Source organism: Nylanderia fulva, unplaced genomic scaffold (assembly GCF_048542155.1).
Source record: "Nylanderia fulva isolate GAGA-0341 unplaced genomic scaffold, ASM4854215v1 Scaffold677, whole genome shotgun sequence".
Classification (NCBI taxonomy): domain Eukaryota; kingdom Metazoa; phylum Arthropoda; class Insecta; order Hymenoptera; family Formicidae; genus Nylanderia; species Nylanderia fulva.
The window spans coordinates 1-22,732 of NW_028190783.1; the positions used below are offsets into that span (position 1 = coordinate 1).

At 41.1% G+C, this 22,732-nt stretch overlaps 1 protein-coding gene across 1 annotated transcript; it reads right to left on the reverse strand.

Moving 5' to 3' along the window:
• Positions 1-11,692: 11,692 nt before the first annotated feature.
• LOC146720527 (uncharacterized) lies at positions 11,693-13,069 on the reverse strand. The gene has a single exon (XM_085488303.1). It carries the CDS (start codon positions 13,067-13,069, stop codon positions 11,768-11,770), a length of 1,302 nt encoding a protein of 433 aa, XP_085344429.1. The 3' UTR covers positions 11,693-11,767.
• Between the last annotated feature and the right edge of the window lie 9,663 nt (positions 13,070-22,732).

The window sequence follows — 22,732 nt, forward strand, 5'->3', positions numbered from 1 at the left end:
TTAAAAAACGCATACGATGCGAGGTATACGCGGAATCAGAATTACGACAGATAATGACCGCGTTAAAAAGCGCATACGATGCGAGGTATACGCGAAATCAGAATTACGACAGATAATGACCGCGTTAAAAACGCATACAATGCGAGATATACGCGGAACAGAAATTGGTCAACGTGCAAGCAAAGCAGAAGGACTTTGAATCTGCTTCGCTTGCACCTAGATTCTCGACCGGGGAAACCTGTTGCCAGGCACCCCTTCCGATCGGGAAAACTCCAAAAAACAACGATATAAAAAGAGAGTAGAGACGCGACAGCTCGCTCAGTCGCAGACACAAATAATCGCTCTAACCACGATCTCGCTAACCGCGCGCGCACTTAGCATCGACTCGCAGTTGTGCGCGATACGCGGAGTAATATAAAGTCAGTGCCGCACACTCGTAAAGCTTCAGTGTATTGATAGTGAAATAAAATAAAGACCAAGTGGTTGAAGTTGAATAAAGAATTTTAATACAAAAAGTGTAGTGCATTTCTCTACAAACACCCGACAAGTCCTGACGCCCCGGATTCCCATCCCAATTTGGCGCGACCCTTAAGTGTCTCTCCCGAGGCACACAACATGTCTCATATTGACGTTTCGTACGTACACGAGCAGCATCAATTTCTTTAAATTTTATTACTACCAATGGAAAGACTTTCTGAGTAGTAGTAGTAGTAGTAGTAGTAGTAAATTTTATTGGTCCCCTTGGGGTTTCAATTCCCTTACAATTTAACAATACAGCAGCCGCATATACAAAGGTGCTAATTCAAACAAAAACAAAAATAAAAACAAAAAATATAAAACGCACGCTACCATGACCTCTTCGCTATTAACCTCTTAACCTATCTTATTGCTAACTTAACCTATCTGTCCTAAGGGGTTGGACTTCCGCTTTGGGTCGCCCGTTGTCCAGGCCATCTCCCCTTGTCTTCTGCCCAACCCCATGTACACACACACACGCTTCTTGGACTTCCGTTTCCTCTTGCTTTCTTTTCTTAAACATTCTTCCCCTTTGCCCCCCTCACGTCCTTCTCTCCTCCCTCATCCTCTTTCCCTCCTATTCTCTCCACACCTCTCTCTCCTCTCCCCTTTCTTATCTCCCTTTCTCTCTCTATCTCTCTCATCCATCCTTCCCCTTCTCCCTTTTCTCCTAGTATCTCCCTCACTACTTCCTGCCAACTCTCTTTCCTCTCCCCCCTCACTTCACACCTCTCCCATACATGCTCCCACGATTCTACCTCCTCTCCACATATCCTACATTTCCTCTTTTCTGCTTCCTCCCAATACCTGCTTTCTAAAATCTCACTTCCTAATCTGAATCTTGCTATCCTCCTCCATCTACTCTCTCCCCAATCCTTTCTTAAGTATTCTGGCACTCCTTCTCCTCTAACCTCCTTGTACCATCTGTTAAATTCCGATCCCTTTATTCTCTCCTCCCTCTCCCTCCTCTGCTCCTCCAGATCCCTCCTTATTAACTCCCCAAACCATCCCTCCTCCATACCTCTTCTCTCCTCCACCTCCTCTATCCTCCTACCTCTTTTCCTGAAATATTCTTCCCTTTCCCTTTCCCACTCCGATCCCACTCTTCCTATGTTCGCCCTTTCTCTCATTTCCTCCCAGCATTTCCTCGCTAGCTCGCTTCCTCTTCCTTCCTCCATTCTCTTCTCGAAATTCCATGCCCTTTTTCCGGCTCTTATCCTCAGCTTCTCTCTTCTCAGTTCCTCCCTCACCATATAACCTGGCGTTCCCCTCTCTACTCCTAATATCCATCTCAGGTATCTTTCTTCCATCCCTTCCCATTCCCTCTCTCTCCTTCCACCCCCATATTTCCACCCCGTAGCTCATCACTGTCCACACCAATTTGTCGAAAAGCCATAATCTTCTCCCCCAATCTTTTCCAAACTTTCTCTTTCCTATTCCCCATACTTGCCCCATAATAGCCGCCGCTCTCCTCATCCTATCTTTCACTTGTCCTTCTTGTCCTCCATTCCTCTGTAGTCTATATCCCAGATACGTAAACTCCTTTACTTCCTCCATTTTCTCTCCTTTCCATCTCCACTCCCTCTTCTTCCATCTTCCTCCCTTTCTCCTAAACCTCATTATCTTCGTCTTCTTTGCGTTCAGCTCCAATCTCTTGTTGTCTAGATATTCTTCTAACCTTTCTACCATACTTCTCAGTTCCTCTTCCTCCTCTACCAACAACACCATATCATCCGCGTATGCCAATGTATAAATCCTTTTTTCTCCTATTCTTACTCCTCCTCTTTTCACCTTCCCCATTTTTTCCTCTAAGTCCGCTATTAGGATGTTGAATAGTATTGGACTCAATGGGCACCCCTGTCTTACTCCTTTCTCAATCCAAAAACTCTCTCCAACTTCTTCCCCTATCTTTATCCTGCATATTGTCTCTCTCATCACCATCTCTACCCTTCTTCTCAATCCTTTCCTTACTCCTCTCTCCTCCATTGCCTCCATTAATTTCTCCCTGTCTACCGAGTCAAATGCTGCTCTCAGATCTATAAACATTGCCGTTAGCCTTCCCTCTTTTTTTTCCAGTTGTCTATTGATTAGATAATTCATCACGTATATGTTGTCTATTGTTCCCATTCCTCTCCTAAACCCCATCTGATTTTCTGGCACTATCCCTTTTTCCTCCGCATCCTTCCTCAATCTTTCTGTCAGTATCATCGTGTAAACCTTATACATTGATGGCATCATGGTTACTCCCCTGTAGTCTTCCACCTCCTTTCCATCCCCTTTTTTCTTTATCGGTGTAATCACTCCCTCTATCCATCTCTTCGGCCATCCTTCTCCTCTCCATATTCTATTACAAAAATCCAGCATCCAATCCTCCACGTTCCCTCCTCCATACTTCCATACCTCATTCGGAATCTCATCTATCCCTGTCGCTTTTCCTGCTTTCAGCTTCTTTATTGCCTCTCTCATTTCCTCTCTACTTATTTCCTCCTCCTCCTCCTCCCCCTCCTCCTCCTCCTCTGTCCTGTTCCCCTCCTCTCTTCTTTCCTTTCTTACCTTTCTCTCCTCTGTTCCTCCTAACAACTTCATAAAATATTCTCTCCACTTTCTCATCTCAATTTCTTCGTTTATTCCTTTCCATCTTCTTCTCTCTCTATTTATTATCTCCCATACCTCCGATTCTCTTTTCACCTCTGCTGCCTTCTTTTCCCATTTCTCATTTTCTTCCTTTTTCTTCCTCTCACACAATCTCTTGTAATCCCCTCTTCCCCTAATCCCCTCTGCTTCGCTTGCACCTAGATTCTCGACCGGGGAAACCTGTTGCCAGGCACCCCTTCCGATCGGGAAAACTCCAAAAAACAACGATATAAAAAGAGAGTAGAGACGCGACAGCTCGCTCAGTCGCAGACACAAATAATCGCTCTAACCACGATCTCGCTAACCGCGCGCGCACTTAGCATCGACTCGCAGTTGTGCGCGATACGCGGAGTAATATAAAGTCAGTGCCGCACACTCGTAAAGCTTCAGTGTATTGATAGTGAAATAAAATAAAGACCAAGTGGTTGAAGTTGAATAAAGAATTTTAATACAAAAAGTGTAGTGCATTTCTCTACAAACACCCGACAAGTCCTGACGCCCCGGATTCCCATCCCAATTTGGCGCGACCCTTAAGTGTCTCTCCCGAGGCACACAACATGTCTCATATTGACGTTTCGTACGTACACGAGCAGCATCAATTTCTTTAAATTTTATTACTACCAATGGAAAGACTTTCTGAGTATTATATTGTAAATCTTGTGGAAAATGCTCGATTACATTTGTTTCTAAAATTTTCAGCAAATGCAGACGCATTAAACTATGATCATACCTTACTTTTTCAGGTTTAATATTAAATAATAATGAAATCGCAAAAGCTATTGCAAAAACACCACAATCATTACAATTTGGTTGACGTTGAACGGTAGGAAATTTTACAAAACGTTTTTCAAAATATTTTGGAAATAATCTTGATAAGAATTGCTTATGATGCTCATGTAATTTCTTAGAATTTAAAGAATCATAAATAAATATATTTTTCGTGTCATAATAACTGCATACCCAATGTCCATCGAATGGACCCGATGAACTATGCAATATTTGTATATGTTTTTTATCTATTGGCATAGGTTGAATTGTATCAAGACACTGCACTCGCCAAGTTTCGACAGGTCTAAAATCTGAACAATTTTGTAAAAGACAACCGAAATGTTCCATATGCATGTCAGTTAACCATTCACCTTGAATAATTATATCTTTTTCTTTAGACGATAGAATCATATGCTTCTTTATTTTAACAGACATTTTGTATGTATATAATGTAAACAAATTATTTTTTTATAAACGTCAATTTTTTATTATAAGTACGCAGTAGCTTCACTTTTCAATCGCGCAGTATATTGCCATTAGATATTGCCAAGCAGTTTGTGTTTTTACAGGCGCACAGCAGCCTCTTTTTACAGGCGCACAGCAGCTCTGTATCGGCGCACAGCAACCGTTTTTTACAGGCGCATAGCAGCTCTGTATCCGCGCACAGCAGCCGGTTTTTACAGGCGCACAACAGCTCTGTATAGGCGCACAGCAGCCTTTTTTACAGGCGCACAGCGGCCTTTTTTACAGGCGCACAACAGCTCTGTATCGGCGCACAGCAACCGTTTTTTACAGGCGCACAGCAACTCTGTATCCGCGCACAGCAGCCGGTTTTTACAGGCGCACAGCGGCCTTTTTTACAGACGCACAGCAACCTTTTTGAATAATTTAATTAATTAACTTACTTATTACCGCTTCAGACGCCGCTAATTTTTGAAGGTGTCCTGGAAAAGTCCTGAAGATCCTGCACAAAAATATTAATTCCTTTTTTCTAACTAACATTATTTAAAAAGAATAGAGAGAGAAAGAGGGAGAGAAAGAGAGAGAGAGAGAGGGAGAGAGAGAGAGAGAGACAGAGAAAAAGCGCGAGAGCGAGAGCGCAAGCGAGAGAGAGAAAGAGAGAGAGGGCGAGAGACACCGGGAGAGAGCGAGAAAGAACGAGGGAAAGCGAGATAGAGCGAGAAAGAGCGAGAGGGCGAGAAGAAAAAAGCGAAAGTTAGAGAGAGAGCAAGAAGAGCAGGAGAGAACGAGAAAAAGCGAAAGAAAGAGAGAGAGGGGGGAGAGGGAGAGGGAAAGGAGAAGGGAGAGAAAATGAGAGAGAGAGAGAGAGAGAGGACGAGAGACACCGGGAGAGAGCAAGAAAGAAAGAGGGAAAGCGGGATAGAGCAAGAAAGAGCGAGAGAGGGCAAAAGGGAACACGAAAGAAAGCGAAAGTGAAAGAAAGAGCAAGAGAGAGCAGAAAAGAGCGAGAAAAAGCGAAAGAGAGAGAGGGGGGAGAGGGAGAGAGGGAGAGAGAGAGGGAGAAGGAGAGAGAGAGGAAGAGGGAGAAAAAGAGAGAAAGAAAGAGAGAAAGAGAAAAAGAGAGAGAGAGGGGGGGCGAGAGACACCAGGAGAGAGCGAGAAAGAACGAGAAAAAGCGGGATAAAGCGAGAAAGAGCGAGAGAGGGCGAGAGGGAACACGAAAGAAAGCGAAAGTAAAACAGAGAGCAAGAGAGAGCAGAAAAGAGCGAGAAAAAGCGAAGAGAGGGAGGGGGAGGGAGAGGGAGAAAGAGAAGGAGAGAGAGAGGGGGAGAGAGATTGATTGATTGATTAATGAGCTTTTATTTAGCTTTCTCAGCTATTTTCTTATACAGTTTTAACATTTACATATGTAAGATATGCGCTTTTAATCTTCTTTTAAATAATTCGAGCCTATCGCAAGTTTTAATTTCTACTGGCAGGACGTTATACAATATACTTCCTTCATAAAACAAACTTTTCTGTGCACTCCTTGTTTTTCGAAATTGAATTTCGATATTACCCGCTTGTCTTGTTTCCCTATCGCATTTGTTCCCTACTATTATCACTCCTTTATATAATTTATCTTTTACTTCTACCGCAACACACCAACAATTCGATTCTAATTTTTTTTTTCCCTCTAATACTATTTCATATTTAATATCGCTTCTAACGTATAAAATAACTCCTCCCGTATTCCTATTCTCAGCATTACATCTAACTATACTATAACCCGGAACGTTCACTTCACTGTCTTCGATATCCTCAGTCACTCTGGTCTCCGATAATGCTAAGAACGCAGGATTTATTTTCTTCATGATCTGATGTTGTATCTCATCTCTGTGCGCAATTAAACTTTGCGCATTTGTATATAGTATTATCTCCGCTTCTTCCTGTGGTTGCTATTTAGCGTCCTCCCAGCCTGCTCTCCTCTTCTCCTCCCGTAGCGCCCTCTTAAAGGTCGGACATTCCGGACTAAGGGCGTCATGGTCATCGCTTATATTCAGATTGTATGTTCGATTTTTGAACATACAATTCGACAAGTTTTTTCGCCCTCTCACTGACACCCATACATTCACACTGACATTCCTGGCTTTCTTGTAATTTATTTTTCACTAATATAGCAAATTTATTTTCATCAAACTCTTTATAATTCCTAGCACTAAATTCTCTATATTTACTTTCAGTTTTACTAACACTCTTTGGAATCGGTATTATTGTAGAGGTTTTCCAACCTTCCGGACAGAGACCTTCTCTTAAAGAATTGTTTATTATATTCGCAAATTCCTCTTTTATTACAGAAAAAGTTGTCCTCAATATATCGCTAGTTATTCCCTCTTCCGTACCTTTCTTTTTCGGCAATCCCATAACAATTTTTTCTAACTGCTCTAGTTTAATAGTCACGAAATTTTCCATAGACGATGTCCTATCTCTTCCTGCCGTCTTCATGTTTGTTTCTTTACTATCAATCAAAAACTCCTCAAATGGGCCTTTACACGGCACTAATTCTTGTCTACTGTCCAGAATTTTATGCTTAATTACACATCCTGGATGGTAAAAAAGCTTATTTATACAAGTTTTGCATTTGACGACTTTATTCTTTATTGCCTTCCTACATGCCGAGCATCGATACTCTGCATATTCATCGTCCATGCCGATAATTACCGGCCGAAACCGCTAATATCAGCCTAATCGATCACTCACCTGTGATCCACTTTCACACGTCAGCACTATTGTGTCCACGTATAATGTCTACTTGTCTTACGAGACTTCAATGCCCCGAAAAATAAATTCACTGCTCACAGTCACAGATCGCCATATCCCGGCTAGATAACTTTCATAGCTATCCCCTTTTTATGGCAGCGTAACTTGAATAACTTATTATACTTCTTTTCCACTGTTTACCGGTGAAAACTCAGTATTTTGACGGAGCGATGTGACACACGTCTTCTCCACTTCAGAGAGAGAGAGAGAGAGCCGGAGAGAGAGACGGAGAGAGAGACGGTGAGAGAGACGGAGAGAGGGGGGGGGAGAGAGAGAGAGAGAGAGAGAGATTGATTGATTGATTGATGAGCTTTTATTTAGCTTTCTCAGCTATTTTCTTATACAGTTTAACATTTACATATGTAAGATATGCGCTTTTAATCTTCTTTTAAATAATTCGAGCCTATCGCAAGTTTTAATTTCTACTGGCAGGACGTTATACAATATACTTCCTTCATAAAACAAACTTTTCTGTGCACTCCTTGTTTTTCGAAATTGAATTTCGATATTACCCGCTTGTCTTGTTTCCCTATCGCATTCGTTCCCTACTATTTGTAACTTATCTCTTAACTGAATTGGTAACAGGTTATTCAATATCTTGAAAATAAATATACATATATTATATTGTAATCTTTGTCTTACTGACATAAATTGCAACGCCTCTAGCATGTCTTTCACTTTGGTGTATCTATCACATTGAAGTATTATCCTCATAGCTCTGTTTTGTACCTTCTGCAGTTGGGTTATCTGCGTCTCCCCCATGCCTATTAATATCGTCGCGCAATACTCAAAATGAGGAGCTATGATTGTCTTATATATAATGCATCTAGTATACACTGATATGTAATTACCTACTCTATTTAAGAAACTCGTTTTTTTACCTATTTTCTTTAACATATAATCACAGTGATCTTGAAATCGAAGTCTGTCATCGATAATTATACCTAGATATTTCATAGTCTCTACACGCTCTATTTCAATTCCGTCCAGACATTTCAAAATAGTATTACCTCTCAATTCTTTTCGAATACTTCTATCATATACTTCGTTTTACTTGCATTCATTTTTAACTTATTTATATTCATCCAACGTTCGATTATATTAAAAGCCGTGTTCAATTTTATCTCTATATCCGTGCTACTTTCTCCACTTACGTATATAAGCGTGTCGTCTGCAAACATTTTTATATTGCACCCTTCTGGACAGCCTTCGATTATATCATTTATATATATTATAAATAGTAAAGGTCCTAGTACCGAGCCTTGTGGCACTCCGTATTCTGTTGTCAATAATTTAGACCATGTATGATTAAAACGCACTTGCTGTTTCCTATTATTTAAATATGATTTGAACCATTCTAAGGCCATTCCTCTAATTCCATAATAATACATTTTTCCTAATAATCTTTCTGTGTCTATTGTTTCAAACGCTCTCTTAAGATCCATGAAAATTACACCTACCATTTTTCCTTCGCTTACTATTAATTTCCATTCGTCAATGACAGTTTGAATCGCTGTTTCACACGAGTAATATTTTCTAAACCCCGACTGATGTTCTGTTATAATATCGTTAGTTTCCAAATACATTTCAAGTTGTTCTTTTACTACTAATTCTAACACTTTCTCAAATATTGGTAACATATTTATAGGCCTATAATCGCTCGCTTTTTTCGCTTTATCTATCTTTGGAATCGGTATTATCGTAGAGGTTTTCCAACCTTCCGGACAGAGACCTTCTCTTAAAGAATTGTTTATTATATTCGCAAATTCCTCTTTTATTACAGAAAAAGTTGTCCTCAATATATTGCTAGTTATTCCCTCTTCCGTACCTTTCTTTTTCGGCAATCCCATAACAATTTTTTCTAACTGCTCTAGTTTAATAGTCACGAAATTTTCCATAAATCCTTTATTTTCGATAATATAAATAATTTTTTTATTTATATTCATCCAATGTTCGATTATATCACCGGATCTAACGACCTTTATAGAGTTTATTATACTATTAATACTTTGTATATAATATAAATTAAATTTATCAGCTATATTGCACTCTTCGATATCGCCTAAAATTTCAAAATCTATATTTCCTACTTCTTTTATGCCTACTGGCTCGCCTCTAATTATTTCTTTCAAGGTTTTCCACATAGACGTAGGATTTTCTTTATTAAGATCTATCATATTTTCATAATATTCTTTTTTCTTCTCCCTAATTAATTTTACTACTGTATTTCTTTCAATTTTATACTGCGACCAATTTTGTTCGGTATCGTCATACAATGCTCTTCTATATGCCTTATCCCTTCTATCCGCAGCCTCTCTTATTTCGTCTGAAAACCATTTCTTCCCTTCCCAAACTTTCGGAATTCTAAATTTTTTCCTCGGCGCCATTACATCTAACGCACCCACTATACTATCGACAAGTTTTTTCGCCCTCTCACTGACACCCATACATTCACACTGACATTCCTGGCTTTCTTGTAATTTATTTTTCACTAATATAGCAAATTTATTTTCATCAAACTCTTTATAATTCCTAGCACTAAATTCTCTATATTTACTTTCAGTTTTACTAACACTCAGCTCAACTTTCAGCCACGCGTGATCCGTAATTTTAGGTTCATGAATTACCTGTACTATTTTATTATTATTAGCGAAGATCAAATCTATAATTGTCTGACTGTCTTTCGTAATTCTCGTCGGTTCGTTAACATATTGTTTCATACCTAAGCTTAGCATTGTCGTTTGCAGTTTATTCGCATAAAACGAATCTCTCATAAGATCTATATTAAAATCTCCTATTACCATGCATTCTCCCTTTATTATAAACTCTTCTACTATATCCTCGAAAAATCTCAAGAAATCTCCGTGCGATGCGCTCGGTGAGTGATATATTACCATTATCACTCCTTTGTATAATTTATCTTTTACTTCTACCGCAACACACCAACAATTCGATTCTAATTTTTTTTTTCCTCTAATACTATCTCATATTTAATATCGCTTCTAACGTATAAAATAACTCCTCCCGTATTCCTATTCTCAGCATTACATCTAACTATACTATAACCCGGAACGTTCACTTCACTGTCTTCGATATCCTCAGTCACTCTGGTCTCCGATAATGCTAAGAACGCAGGATTTATTTTCTTCATGATCTTGTAACGGTTCACCTTTCCCGACGCCGCGGATCGGCTCGCCGGTTCCAGGATTCGGGAGGAAGGGGGAGATTCAGACTCGCTTATTCCTTATTAACAATGCTTTGGTTTATTCAAAAAGAAACAAGTAAACAAAATGATTGTTGGCATAAAGCCTAAATAGAGAAACTTATTGACTACTCGGTATAAACGAAATGTTTGTCGGCATAAAGCCCTAAATAGAGAAACTTATTGACTACTCGGTATAAACGAAATGTTTGTTGGCATAAAGCCCTAAATAGAGAAACTTATTGACTACTCGGTATAAACAAAATAAGGAGGCGTATAGCCTGTAGCGGTGTCCGGAAAAGATTTACAAATTACCCGGTATAACTTAGAGATACGGTGTACGGAGGCGTATAGCCTATAGCAGGAAGAAACCGGAAACCGGGAAACCCGGCGTAATGACGAGGAACCCGTCACCCGGTGTATAGCAGGAAGAGACCGGAAACCGGGAAACCCGGCGTAATGACGAGGAACCCGTCACCCGGTGTATAGCAGGAAGAGACCGGAAACCGGGAAACCCGGCGTAACAACGAGAAACCCGTTGCCCGGCGTGTAGCAGGAAGAGACCGGAAACCGGGAAACCCGGCGTAACAACGAGAAACCCGTTGCCCGGCGTGTAGCAGGAAGAGACCGGAAACCCGTTGCCCGGCGTGTAGCAGGAAGAGACCGGAAACCGGGAAACCCGGCGTAATGACGAGAAACTCGTCACCCGGTGTATAGCAGAAAGAGACCGGAAACCGGGAAACCCGGCGTAACAACGAGAAACCCGTTGCCCGGCGTGTAGCAGGAAGAGACCGGAAACCGGGAAACCCGGCGTAACAACGAGAAACCCGTTGCCCGGCGTGTAGCAGGAAGAGACCGGAAACCGGGAAACCCGGCGTAATGACGAGAAACCCGTCACCCGGTGTATAGTAGGAAGAGACCGGAAACCGGGAAACCCGGCGTAACAACGAGAAACCCGTTGCCCGATACTAAAGGTAGGAGGCCAGAAACCGAGAAACCCGGCGTAACAACGAGAAGCCCGTTGCCTGGCTAGGAGGTCCGGAACAGGACTGGTGCCGGCTCATCCGTCGAGCCGGCTTATATACCCTGCCGGCGGTTCCCCCACTCTACATCGAGGTTGTGGTGGGGGTAACGCCGGCGTCGTAGTGGGGCGCCTCTGGGGGTTGTAGTGGGGCGCCCCCTGGGGTAGGGTGACTCGTGTATCGCTTGTGTTTTTGTGTTTAGGGGCGCCTTAGGCGCCATAGCCTCAAGTGGCGGGCGGGTGATCGGCCCGCGAGGCGTTAGTAACGGCCACGCCGTTACAATCTGATGTTGTATCTCATCTCTGTGCGCAATTAAACTTTGCGCATTTGTATATAGTATTATCTCCGCTTCTTCCTGTGGTTGCTATTTAGCGTCCTCCCAGCCTGCTCTCCTCTTCTCCTCCCGTAGCGCCCTCTTAAAGGTCGGACATTCCGGACTAAGGGCGTCATGGTCATCGCTTATATTCAGATTGTATGTTCGATTTTTGAACATACAATTCACACATTTCTTCTTTGTCGCTGTACAATCACGCGAGTTATGACTTCCTGCACATTTATAGCATGCTTCCTCTCGCGTACAATTTTTTGCAATATGATAATATCTCCAGCATTTGAAACATCTTTTAACATTGATGTGATTAAATACAGGACACTTCTTCCATCCTACACTTAGCTTTCCTTTCTTCAATATCATCTCATGTGTTTCTTCATCTGCTTCTATTATTATTGACCCTTTTTCATTTCCTTTTCTTTCAGATTGATTATTTCTCCTTTCTTTGATCATTCTCTTCACAATTCGCATATTTGCTGTATCTATTTTATTCTGCATCTTTATCGTATTTATAAGTTCATTATCATCTAATTTCATCTCTTCTACACCTATATTAATAATTTTTATCTTTGGTTTTGATTGAGGCGGCTCTATCACTTTATAATTTTCTCCCAGCTTAGCTTGAACTGTCTCCTTCAATTTTTTCACCTCCTCGCCGGTTTCACAACCCATAATCACTGTTCCCTTGCTACCTTTCCTTAATTTCGTTATTCCCATAGCCATACTCTTAATATCCACCTTTTCTTTTATCAATTTTTTAGTGGCTTCACTCTCTTGCTGCATTTTCGGCTTAACAATTATAACGTTTTCTTTCTTCTTCCCTTTAACCGCTTCACTGTAGCTTATCTGCGATCCTTCCTTTGATACACATGCTACTCCCTGTATCATTTTCTTCAAGTTTTCCAGTTCTTGCTTAACATTTACTAATTCTTCTTGAACTACTTCTTTAATCATTAGTTTGATTTCATTTTTACAGGCTGTTTCATTTTTTATTTCCTTTACAGTTTTTATGATCCAGTCTACTTTTACATCAATGCCTGATCCTTTACTTGTGAACGATCCTGCAGATCCCACGGATCCTGTAGACGATGTCCTATCTCTTCCTGCCGTTGGCGTCGCTTTCTTCATGTTTGTTTCTTTCCCACTATCAATCAAAAACTCCTCAAATGGGCCTTTACACGGCACTAATTCTTGTCTACTGTCCAGAATTTTATGCTTAATTACACATCCTGGATGGTAAAAAAGCTTATTTATACAAGTTTTGCATTTGACGACTTTATTCTTTATTGCCTTCCTACATGCCGAGCATTGATACTTTGCATATTCATCGTCCATGCCGATAATTACCGGCCGAAACCGTTAATATCAGCCTAATCGATCACTCACCTGTGATCCACTTTCACACGTCAGCACTATTGTGTCCACGTATAATGTCTACTTGTCTTACGAGACTTCAATGTCCCGAAGAATAAATTCACTGCTCACAGTCACAGATCGCCATATCCCGGCTAGATAACTTTCATAGCTATCCCCTTTTTATGGCAGCGTAACTTGAATAACTTATTATACTTCTTTTCCACTGTTTACCGGTGAAAACTCAGTATTTTGACGGAGCGATGTGACACACGTCTTCTCCACTTCAAAGAGAGAGAGAGAGAGAGAGAGAGAGAGAGAGAGAGAGAGAGAGAGACGAAGAGAGAGACGGAGAGAGAGAGACGGTGAGAGAGACGGAGAGAGAGACGGGGAGAGAGACGGGGAGAGAAAGAGAGAGGGGGGGGGGGAGAGAGGGGGGGAGAGACGGAGAGAGAGACGGAGATTGATTGATTGATCTTTATTAGCTTTCACAGCTATTACATATACATAATTACTATACATTATTTAACACATATTCTTTTAACAGTCTCTTATATAATATTAATTCTTCACATTGTTTTATCTCGGTGGGTAACGCATTATACATTTTTATTCCTTCGTAAAACAGGCTTTTTTGCGCACTTCTCGTTTTACGTAATGTTAGTACTATGTTTCCGGCCTGCCTCGTTTGTCTATCACATTCTTTTCCCACTATTTCTATTTTATTACTTAAGGCCACCGATGCCATGTTATTTAGTATTTTAAAAATAAATACACCTACATTATAATATAATCGTTGCCTTACGGACATAAACTGCAGCGCCTGCAGCATGTCCTCAACTTTGGTATATCTATTACATTGCAATATGACTCTCATGGCACGGTTTTGAGCTACCTGCAGTTTATTCAACTGCGTTTCTCCCATCCCGACTAATAGAGTGGCACAATACTCGAAAATGAGGCACCATTATGGACTTATATACAATACATCTAGTGTAGACTGACACGAAGTTACCTATTCTGTTTAAAAAACTAGTCTTTTTCCCTATTTTCTTAAGCATCATCAATAATTATGTAACGGCGTGTCCGTTACTAACGCCTCGCGGGCCGATCACCCGCCCGCCACTTGAGGCTACGGCGCCTAAGGCGCCCCTAAACACAAAAACATAACTGATACACGGGTCACCCTACCCCAGGGGCGCCCCACTACAACCCCCAGAGGCGCCCCACTACGACGCCGGCATTACCCCCACCACAGCCTCGATGTAGAGTGGGGGAACCGCCGGCAGGGTATATAAGCCGGCTCGACGGATGAGCCGGCACCAGTCCTGTTCCGGACCTCCTAGCCAGGCAACGGGCTTCTCGTTGTTACGCCGGGTTTCCCGGTTTCTGGCCTCCTACCTTTAGTATCGGGCAACGGGTTTCTCGTTGTTACGCCGGGTTTCCCGGTTTCCGGTCTCTTCCTGCTATACACCGGGTGACGGGTTTCTCGTCATTACGCCGGGTTTCCCGGTTTCCGGTCTCTTCCTGCTACACGCCGGGCAACGGGTTTCTCGTTGTTACGCCGGGTTTCCCGGTTTCCGGTCTCTTCCTGCTACACGCCGGGCAACGGGTTTCTCGTTGTTACGCCGGGTTTCCCGGTTTCCGGTCTCTTCCTGCTACACGCCGGGCAACGGGTTTCTCGTTGTTACGCCGGGTTTCCCGGTTTCCGGTCTCTTCCTGCTATAGGCTATACGCCTCCGTACACCGTATCTCTAAGTTATACCGGGTAATTTGTAAATCTTTTTCGGACACCGCTACAGGTTATACGCCTCCGCATTTTTGTTTATACCGAGTAGTCAATAAGTTTCTTCATTTAAGGCTTTATGCCAACAAACATTTTTGTTTATACCGAGTAGTCAATAAGTTTCTCTATTTAGGCCTTATGCCAACAAATATTTTGTTTACTTGTTTCTTTTTGAATAAACCAAAAGCATTGTTAATAAGGAATAAGCGAGTCTGAATCTCCCCTTCCTCCCGAATCCTGGAACCGGCGAGCCGATCCGCGGCGTCGGGAAAGGTGAACCGTTACAATTATACCTAGAGAGAGATGAAACGGCAACATGAATGGTTTAACAAAATTTTACGCACATATCGGAATATATTTACATTTTCTATATGCTCCAATGTGTGTATAAATTTATTAAAACATTCCTGTTGTATGTACATACAAACATCGGACATTTGTTTTGACTGAACTGGTTGCACTAGTTCAGAGGTTATATTTTTTATTCCAATGTTGAGTAAAAAAGACAACCTCTTAACTAGTGCAGCCAGTTCATGAACAGATTTATAGAGATTCACAAAATTATTAATTTCATTTTTATTTTTTTAGTGTAACGATGACTACAATCTCATCGTGACTGAAAACCAAAAATTAAAAATTAAAATGCAGGAATTGCAGCGTCAGTTGGCTGCTGCAAAACAAGCTGCACAGGCAGAGATTCCACCAGTGGCACAGGCAGAGGTTCCACAAGCTACTCAGGCAGAAGCTCCACCAGCTGCTGATGCAGAAATTCCATTAGCTGCTCCGCAACCTCAACAGCCTGCAGTAGTGGCTAATATCCTTAACCCCCCCAAAAAGAATGCTTTACGTAAGTATAAAAAATTAATTAAACAAATATATTATATAGAAAGATTGAAATATATACATAAATATTTATATATAAATTTTGTTACAGTAATATATAAAACTGCTCGATGGTCACGGGCAGGAAACCGACGGGGACGTGGTCGAGGACGCGGAAGTAACCGCGGACGCGGACGTGGCCGCGGACACGGACGAGGAAATTCTATATATATTAACATGTAAAATATATATAGCTGCTATATAACGTGCAGTTAACGTGAATGTTACATGTAAAGTACACATTAATAGTAATTTCTCATTTATATATGTAATTTTTGTATCATAACATATGTTACATTGTAGTTGTATTGTAATTACATCTCAGATATCATTGTAACTCATCGATAGATATAGTAGGATGCAGAAAATAATCTTTCGATAAGTTATTATGTTATCTGGAATATAATTATTGTAATATAACTATAATGTAACATATGTTATATTACAAAATGTTACTTTTATAAATGTGAAATTATAACTAATGTGTCCTTAACATGTAACATTCACGTCAGTTAAACATGTTATATAGCAGCTATATAAATAAATAAATGTAATCATGTTATAATAAATAATTATATTATATGATAAATAAAGATAATTGTATTAATAAATATATATATTAAAAAACATAAATTAAATTTTTTAAATATTTATTTTGGTTGGTATTACAAAAACAATTTACAAAATACTGCTATATAACATGTGTAACTAACGTGAATGTTACATGTTGCACACATTAGTTATAATTTTCCAATTATAAAAGTAACATTTTGTAATATAACATATGTTACATTGTAGTTATATTATATAATTATATTCCAGATAGCACAGTAACTTATCGAAAGATTACTTTGAACATCCTACAATATCTATCGATGAGTTACAGTGCTATCTGGAATGTAATTATAATACAATTACAATGTAACATATGTTATTACATGTAACATTCACATTAATTACATGTTATATAGCAGCTATATAAATTTTACATAAATATATATATTGTTTTTCCTCGTCCGCGTCCGCGTCCGCGTCCGCGTCCCCGTCGGTTTCCTGTTGTTGACCATCGATTAGTTTTATATTTTACTGTAACAAAATTTTTATGTAAATATGTATGTATATATTTCTATCTTTTTATATAATATATTTGTATATATAATTTTTTGTACTTACAGAAAGCATTTTCTTGTGGGGGGTTAACAATATTAGCCACCACTGCAGGCGTTGGTGTACATTGAGATTGCGGAGCAGCTGGTGGAACCTCTGCCTGAGTAGCTGGTAGAACTTCTGCTTGTGCAGCTAATGGAACCTCTGCTTGAGCAATTTGTCTTTTAGCAGCCAACTGACGCTCCAATTGCTGCACTTCAATTTTTAATATTTCGTTTTCAATCATAATAAGATTGTAGTCATCGTCACCCTAAAAAAGTAAAAATAAAAATGAAATAAATAATTCTATGAATCTCTATACAAATCTGTTCATGAATTGGCTGCATTAGTTCAAATGTTGTCTTTTTTAACATTGGAAAGAAAAATGTAACCTGTAAACTACTGCAACCAGTTCAATCAAAACAAATAGATCTGATATGTTTATATGTACACACAACAACAGGAATGTTTTAATAAATTTATGCACACATTGGAGCATATAGAAAATACAAATATATTTCGATATGTGCGTAAAATTGTGTTAAACCATTCATGTTGTCATGTGATAAGAACATATAATATAAAGGAACGAATTATAATTAATAAAATAGAAATCTACTTACTTCTTGAATCACTTTGTTCTTTTCTTTAGCATTCGGCGTTTTTTTAGTAGGAATACTATGGGAGTTCTAACTCAGGGGCAATAAGGGGGGTGCGGGGCGGGGGGGAATCGGGGGCGAGGGGGTGACGTCACGCGGGGGGAGGGGGTCTTATCAGTAGATAAGCTTATCTTTTGTTTATAAACATATCAGATAACCTGATAAGGGGATCATGTTACCTGATATATTTATAAACAAGATAAGATAAGGGGATCATGTTACCTGATATATTTATAAACAAGATAAGATAAGGGGATCATGTTACCTGATATGTTCATAAACAAGATAAGATAAGATAAGCGGCGTCTTTGAGCGGTATCAAAGTTTTCATAAATTTTCTCCGAAGATAAGATAAAAATTCTGCGAATGGCTGCCGCATTTCGAGCGCCGACAATCGGATATCTATTACTAAGGGGGTTGCGTTTCTTCATCTAAATTTGATAAGATAAAAATTCTGCGAATGGCTGCCGCATTTCGAGCGCTGACAATCAAGGGGGTTGTGTTTCTTCCCCCATACGTTATCTGTATTTTTCTAAGAAATATAATTAAATTCTAAGAAGGGCCGCTTGGATCCGAGCGCCAACAATCAGTTCTCTGAAAATCTAAGATAATCAAATTTTAAGAAGGGCCACCGCTTGGTATACGCCGACAATCAAGGGGGTTGATACATGATCTATACATATATTTCTAAGAAATATCAGCGGGTAAAGTTTCAGGGCGAACAAGTTGCTGCCTGCAACCTCGCCGCTTGCGACCCTCGCTGCCTGCAATCTCACCGCTTGCGGCCTGCGACATGTTTTTGCATGGGATTGTATATCACCCTCGCGGTACCTCCCCAATAAGCGGCGGTTCTTTATTGTTTATCTTAGGAAGAAATACCAGCGCCGATAACCAGCGGCTGCAGGAATTTATAAACAAAACAAGCGCCGAAAATTTACGTCATCTAAATTTTTCTCGTTCGTACGTTGACGAACAAAGGGTTGATCGGGGTATATAATGAGGACCGATGCAGCTGCCGGACCATAGTACCACTGGCGAGCGCATGCTTTCCTCAAGGAAAAAAATAGCTGTGAGAAAAAAATTTAGTGTGCAAAGAAGTTTTTTTTGTAATAAGTGTGAAAAAGTGATAGACATTGAAAAAATGGAGAGCGCACCGCAAAATCATGCAGAGTGTCATGAGAAGGGGTGTTATAAGACTGCCGAGAGATGGTATAGACATCTCGAGGTATGCTGTCACAATGAAAAAAAAGATAACCCGTTTTGTAATAAACATGAAGCGGTGACTTCAATTGTACAATATGTACGAAATCGCGAACTTGGTGTGCGAAAACCGCATACAAGACGTGTAGCCCAGTTCCTGGAAACGCATGAAGACATTGTAAGAGTGGCTGGTGATTTATCTAAATGCACCAGAACGTCTAAGCGACATAAGCGAGTCGCATGTTATCAACGTCGATACAAAAATTGTGTCGATTATTTCACTGTGGACAACTATGAATTTGGCTACATGGACATGCCTTCACCATCGGTGTCATGCAAAACACAATCATCCGAAAATGATTCTGACCAAGAAATGGAAGAGTCAGATAGGAGAGAACCGTCATCATCATCATCATCATCATCGTCAGATTTTTTGTCGGCAGCCTATTTATCTTTTCTGTGATAAAATAGGTGTACAATATATGCGAAGAGTATAGCAGTGTTTATGAGATAAGTTTTATCATGCGTGAAAGAGAGGATTGTAGTAAATGTGTCAAGACATATTTTCACGAGGTGTAAACAAAACAATAATCAACTGCTGCAGCGGCTGCTCTTTTACGACCGATCATCTTTCTTTCTGAGATAAGTTCGATCGCATGTGAAGCACAAAGGGCTGAACGAGATATATATTGAGGACCGATGCCACTGCCGGGTCATAGTACGGTGACATTCGCGAGCATAGTAGTGAGCGAGTAAATAGTTTTTTTGTGATTAAAAATGGAGAACGCAGCGCGTAAGAGCGACAATGAGATGTAGGTAGTGGTCATCCCTGATGACGAGATGGAGGTGGTCGTCGTCCCGGATGACGAGATGGAAGTTATAACCATCTCCGACGACGACAGTGACAGTGATGGTGCGGTGTACGACCCTGTGTACGACAGGGAGGTGAACAACGTCCTGGACGACATTGAGGAGATGGACATTGATATCGCACCCATTGAAGAAAAAGACGGCGATGACGATGACGATGACGATGACGATGACGATGACGATGACGATGACGATGACGATGAAGATGAAGATGACAATGACGACGGGTACGATACTGACAACGCTGTCCGGGAGTCGTGCAGGTCCCGGATGTATGGCATACGCGCCACTGCATCCCTCGACGAGACAGCGAGGGTATGCACTGTGGCGTCGTATGTCATGGCATTCGTCGCACCATGTGGGATGATCAGGATCTGCTTTCGCTGTTTCGTGAGAAACAGGGGCAGATTCCTAAGCATCACGACCGTCGAGGGACACACAACATCGCGGTACATAAATGTACCCGAACTGCGTTGCGAGGATTGCCGGGAAAGACTATACGTGTTCTACCTGGCCAACGCTTGTCCCACATGTCAAGGACGTGAGTATATATAATATGTCAAAAATATATATAATATGTCAAAAATATATAAAATATTAAATTATTATATTTCTATGCACAGATGTCGAGTCCGATGACAGCGATGGGTGATGCGACCCCCCCTCTCTCTCTCTCACTGTCCCGTCAGGGCTGTAAGTATATTAAAATACCAAAAAAAAATCTATAAAATATTAAATTATTGTTATTATATTTCTATGTGTAGATGCCACTACCTCGAGCCGCCGCCACATCTCTCTCTCTCGCTGCTCACTCGCCGTCACCGTATATTTTTTATATTTTATATTTTATATTTTTTATATTTTGTTTGCGAGATTTTTTGTGCACGTTGCGTGGTTCTCTTGATCGAGAGTGAGCTTGCGTTCTCTTTCCGTATCGCGAACGCTTTTAATTATGGATTGTTTTTTGGGATCTTGAGAGTGGCGGTTAAGGAGAGAGGCAAAGCCGATGTTCACTAAGCACCGTCACGTATTTTATTGTACAGAAGCACAGAATAATGGATACTGATTATCGGAGCGGAGCGTGATCTCTCGCTGCCGGTCGTCGTCGGACTGACTCACAAAACACCGTGCCTCGGCGAGGTCTCGGCGAGAGAGCGAGAACAAAAGCCAATTTCTGACAAACAAAATTCCTGAGCTCGCACATACAATACGAAGATTCGAGAATCGTTCTCGAATATGATTTTCAATTAATGATCGCAGAAATCAATAAGAGTTTCCGCAACATACCGCCCGCTTTGCATGCATCCGCATGCGAAATGAGTACCGAAATGGCAGAGAACCTTGCTCAGAACCGTGGTCTCGTAACTTTATTATACATGGATAATCAATTGAATCAATCCAATAATAGAGCTTTGACATTAGCTTGACTCAATTGCCGCAATGCTTAACCTAAAGAATATACAATGCGCATAGTGTTGTTTATTTTACAGAAATCGACTGAGTCGTAGAGCGCGATAAAGAATCACAGTTAGCAACTGGCAGCTTGCATAGTTGAGTAATAGGGCGCTGAAGTAAGCTGGTTGCTGTACGAACAGTTACTACGCGAACGAGACCATCCGCGCCTGGGTGCACTTGGACGATTCGACCAAGGTTCCATTTTGCAGGAGGGAGTACGTTATTTTTGATTAAAACAAAATCATTAATCGCGAGATTCTGCTTGGAGTCACGCCATTTGCTTCGCTGCTGGAAGGAATGCAAATAGTCGTGAGACCATGTATGCCAAAACTGCTCTTTCAGTCTCTGCACAAGCTGCCATCTGCTAAGTGCGTTAAGATGTATCGTTGATACAGATTGTTCGGGAACGCTGACGAGCGGTCGACCGATCAGAAAATGACCAGGCGTCAACGCGGTAAAGTCCTAAGCATCATCCGACATTGGCGTCAATGGCCTTGAATTTAGGCACGCTTCGATTCTGCATAATAAAGTTTGAAATTCGACACGAGTTAGCACATGCGTACCGACTACGCGTTTCAAGTGATACTTCACGTTTTTTACATTGGCTTTCCATACCCCGCCGAAGTGCGGTGCTGCCGGAGGGTTGAAGTGCCAGGTAATGCGGTCATTGGCAATTTGACTTTTCAGAATAGGATCCTGAATAATAACGCGGAAAGCATTTCGCAGCTCCTTGTCGGCACCTATGAAGTGCCGTTATCACTGTAAATGTGGGATGGAAGCCCACGTCGACTTGTAAAGCGAGACAGGGCAGCGAGAAAACCTTCTGTCGAGTAATTATCTACACATTCGAGATGAATTGCCTTAGTAGTAAAGCATACAAAAATTGCAATGTAGTGCTTCATGGTCTTTTGACCGCGCGCTGCCCGCAAGGTCAAGGGTATTGGTCCGGCATAATCAACGCCGGTGCAGGTGAACGATGCGGACGGCGCAACTCTGTGTTCGGGCAATTGACCCATGAGTTGGTCTGCGGTGACGGCTCGGTGCCGCTCACAAGTAATGCAGCTTCGAATGTACTTTCTAACCTGAGAACGAGCGGAAATTATCCAATAACGTTGCCGTAATATGCGAAGCGTTAACTGAGTGCCGCCATAAAGGGCGGCCGTATGTGCATTAGCAATCAGCAACTGTACGATTCGATGATCAGCCAGAATGATCGGGTGACATTCCGAATAGGGCAACAGAGCGTTCTTCAACCGCCCACCTAGATGTATTAATTGATCTTGCCCAAGAAATGGGCGTAACGAGCTTAGTCGGCTTGATTTTGAAATAGAAACTTTTCGTTTTAACGCTGACAATTCTGAAGAAAACAGTTGGCGGTTGAACTTGTTCAAGCCAAAAGTGTTCGGCATGATGGAGTTCGGCCGCTTCTAAAGACGAAAGATTCAATGAAGTCCCCTGTAATCGGTTGCGTAAATTGGTTACAAATCGAAATAGATATGCTGTAACCCGTATCAATTTTGTCCATGTTGAAATGTCGTTCGGGAGATTCCATGTAGTGACATTGTCGGTAAGATGCACCGACGCCGAGGAGGATTCCTCCAGTAAAGCGTTAATCGATATGTCTTTGCTTGTCGATTGAATTGGCCA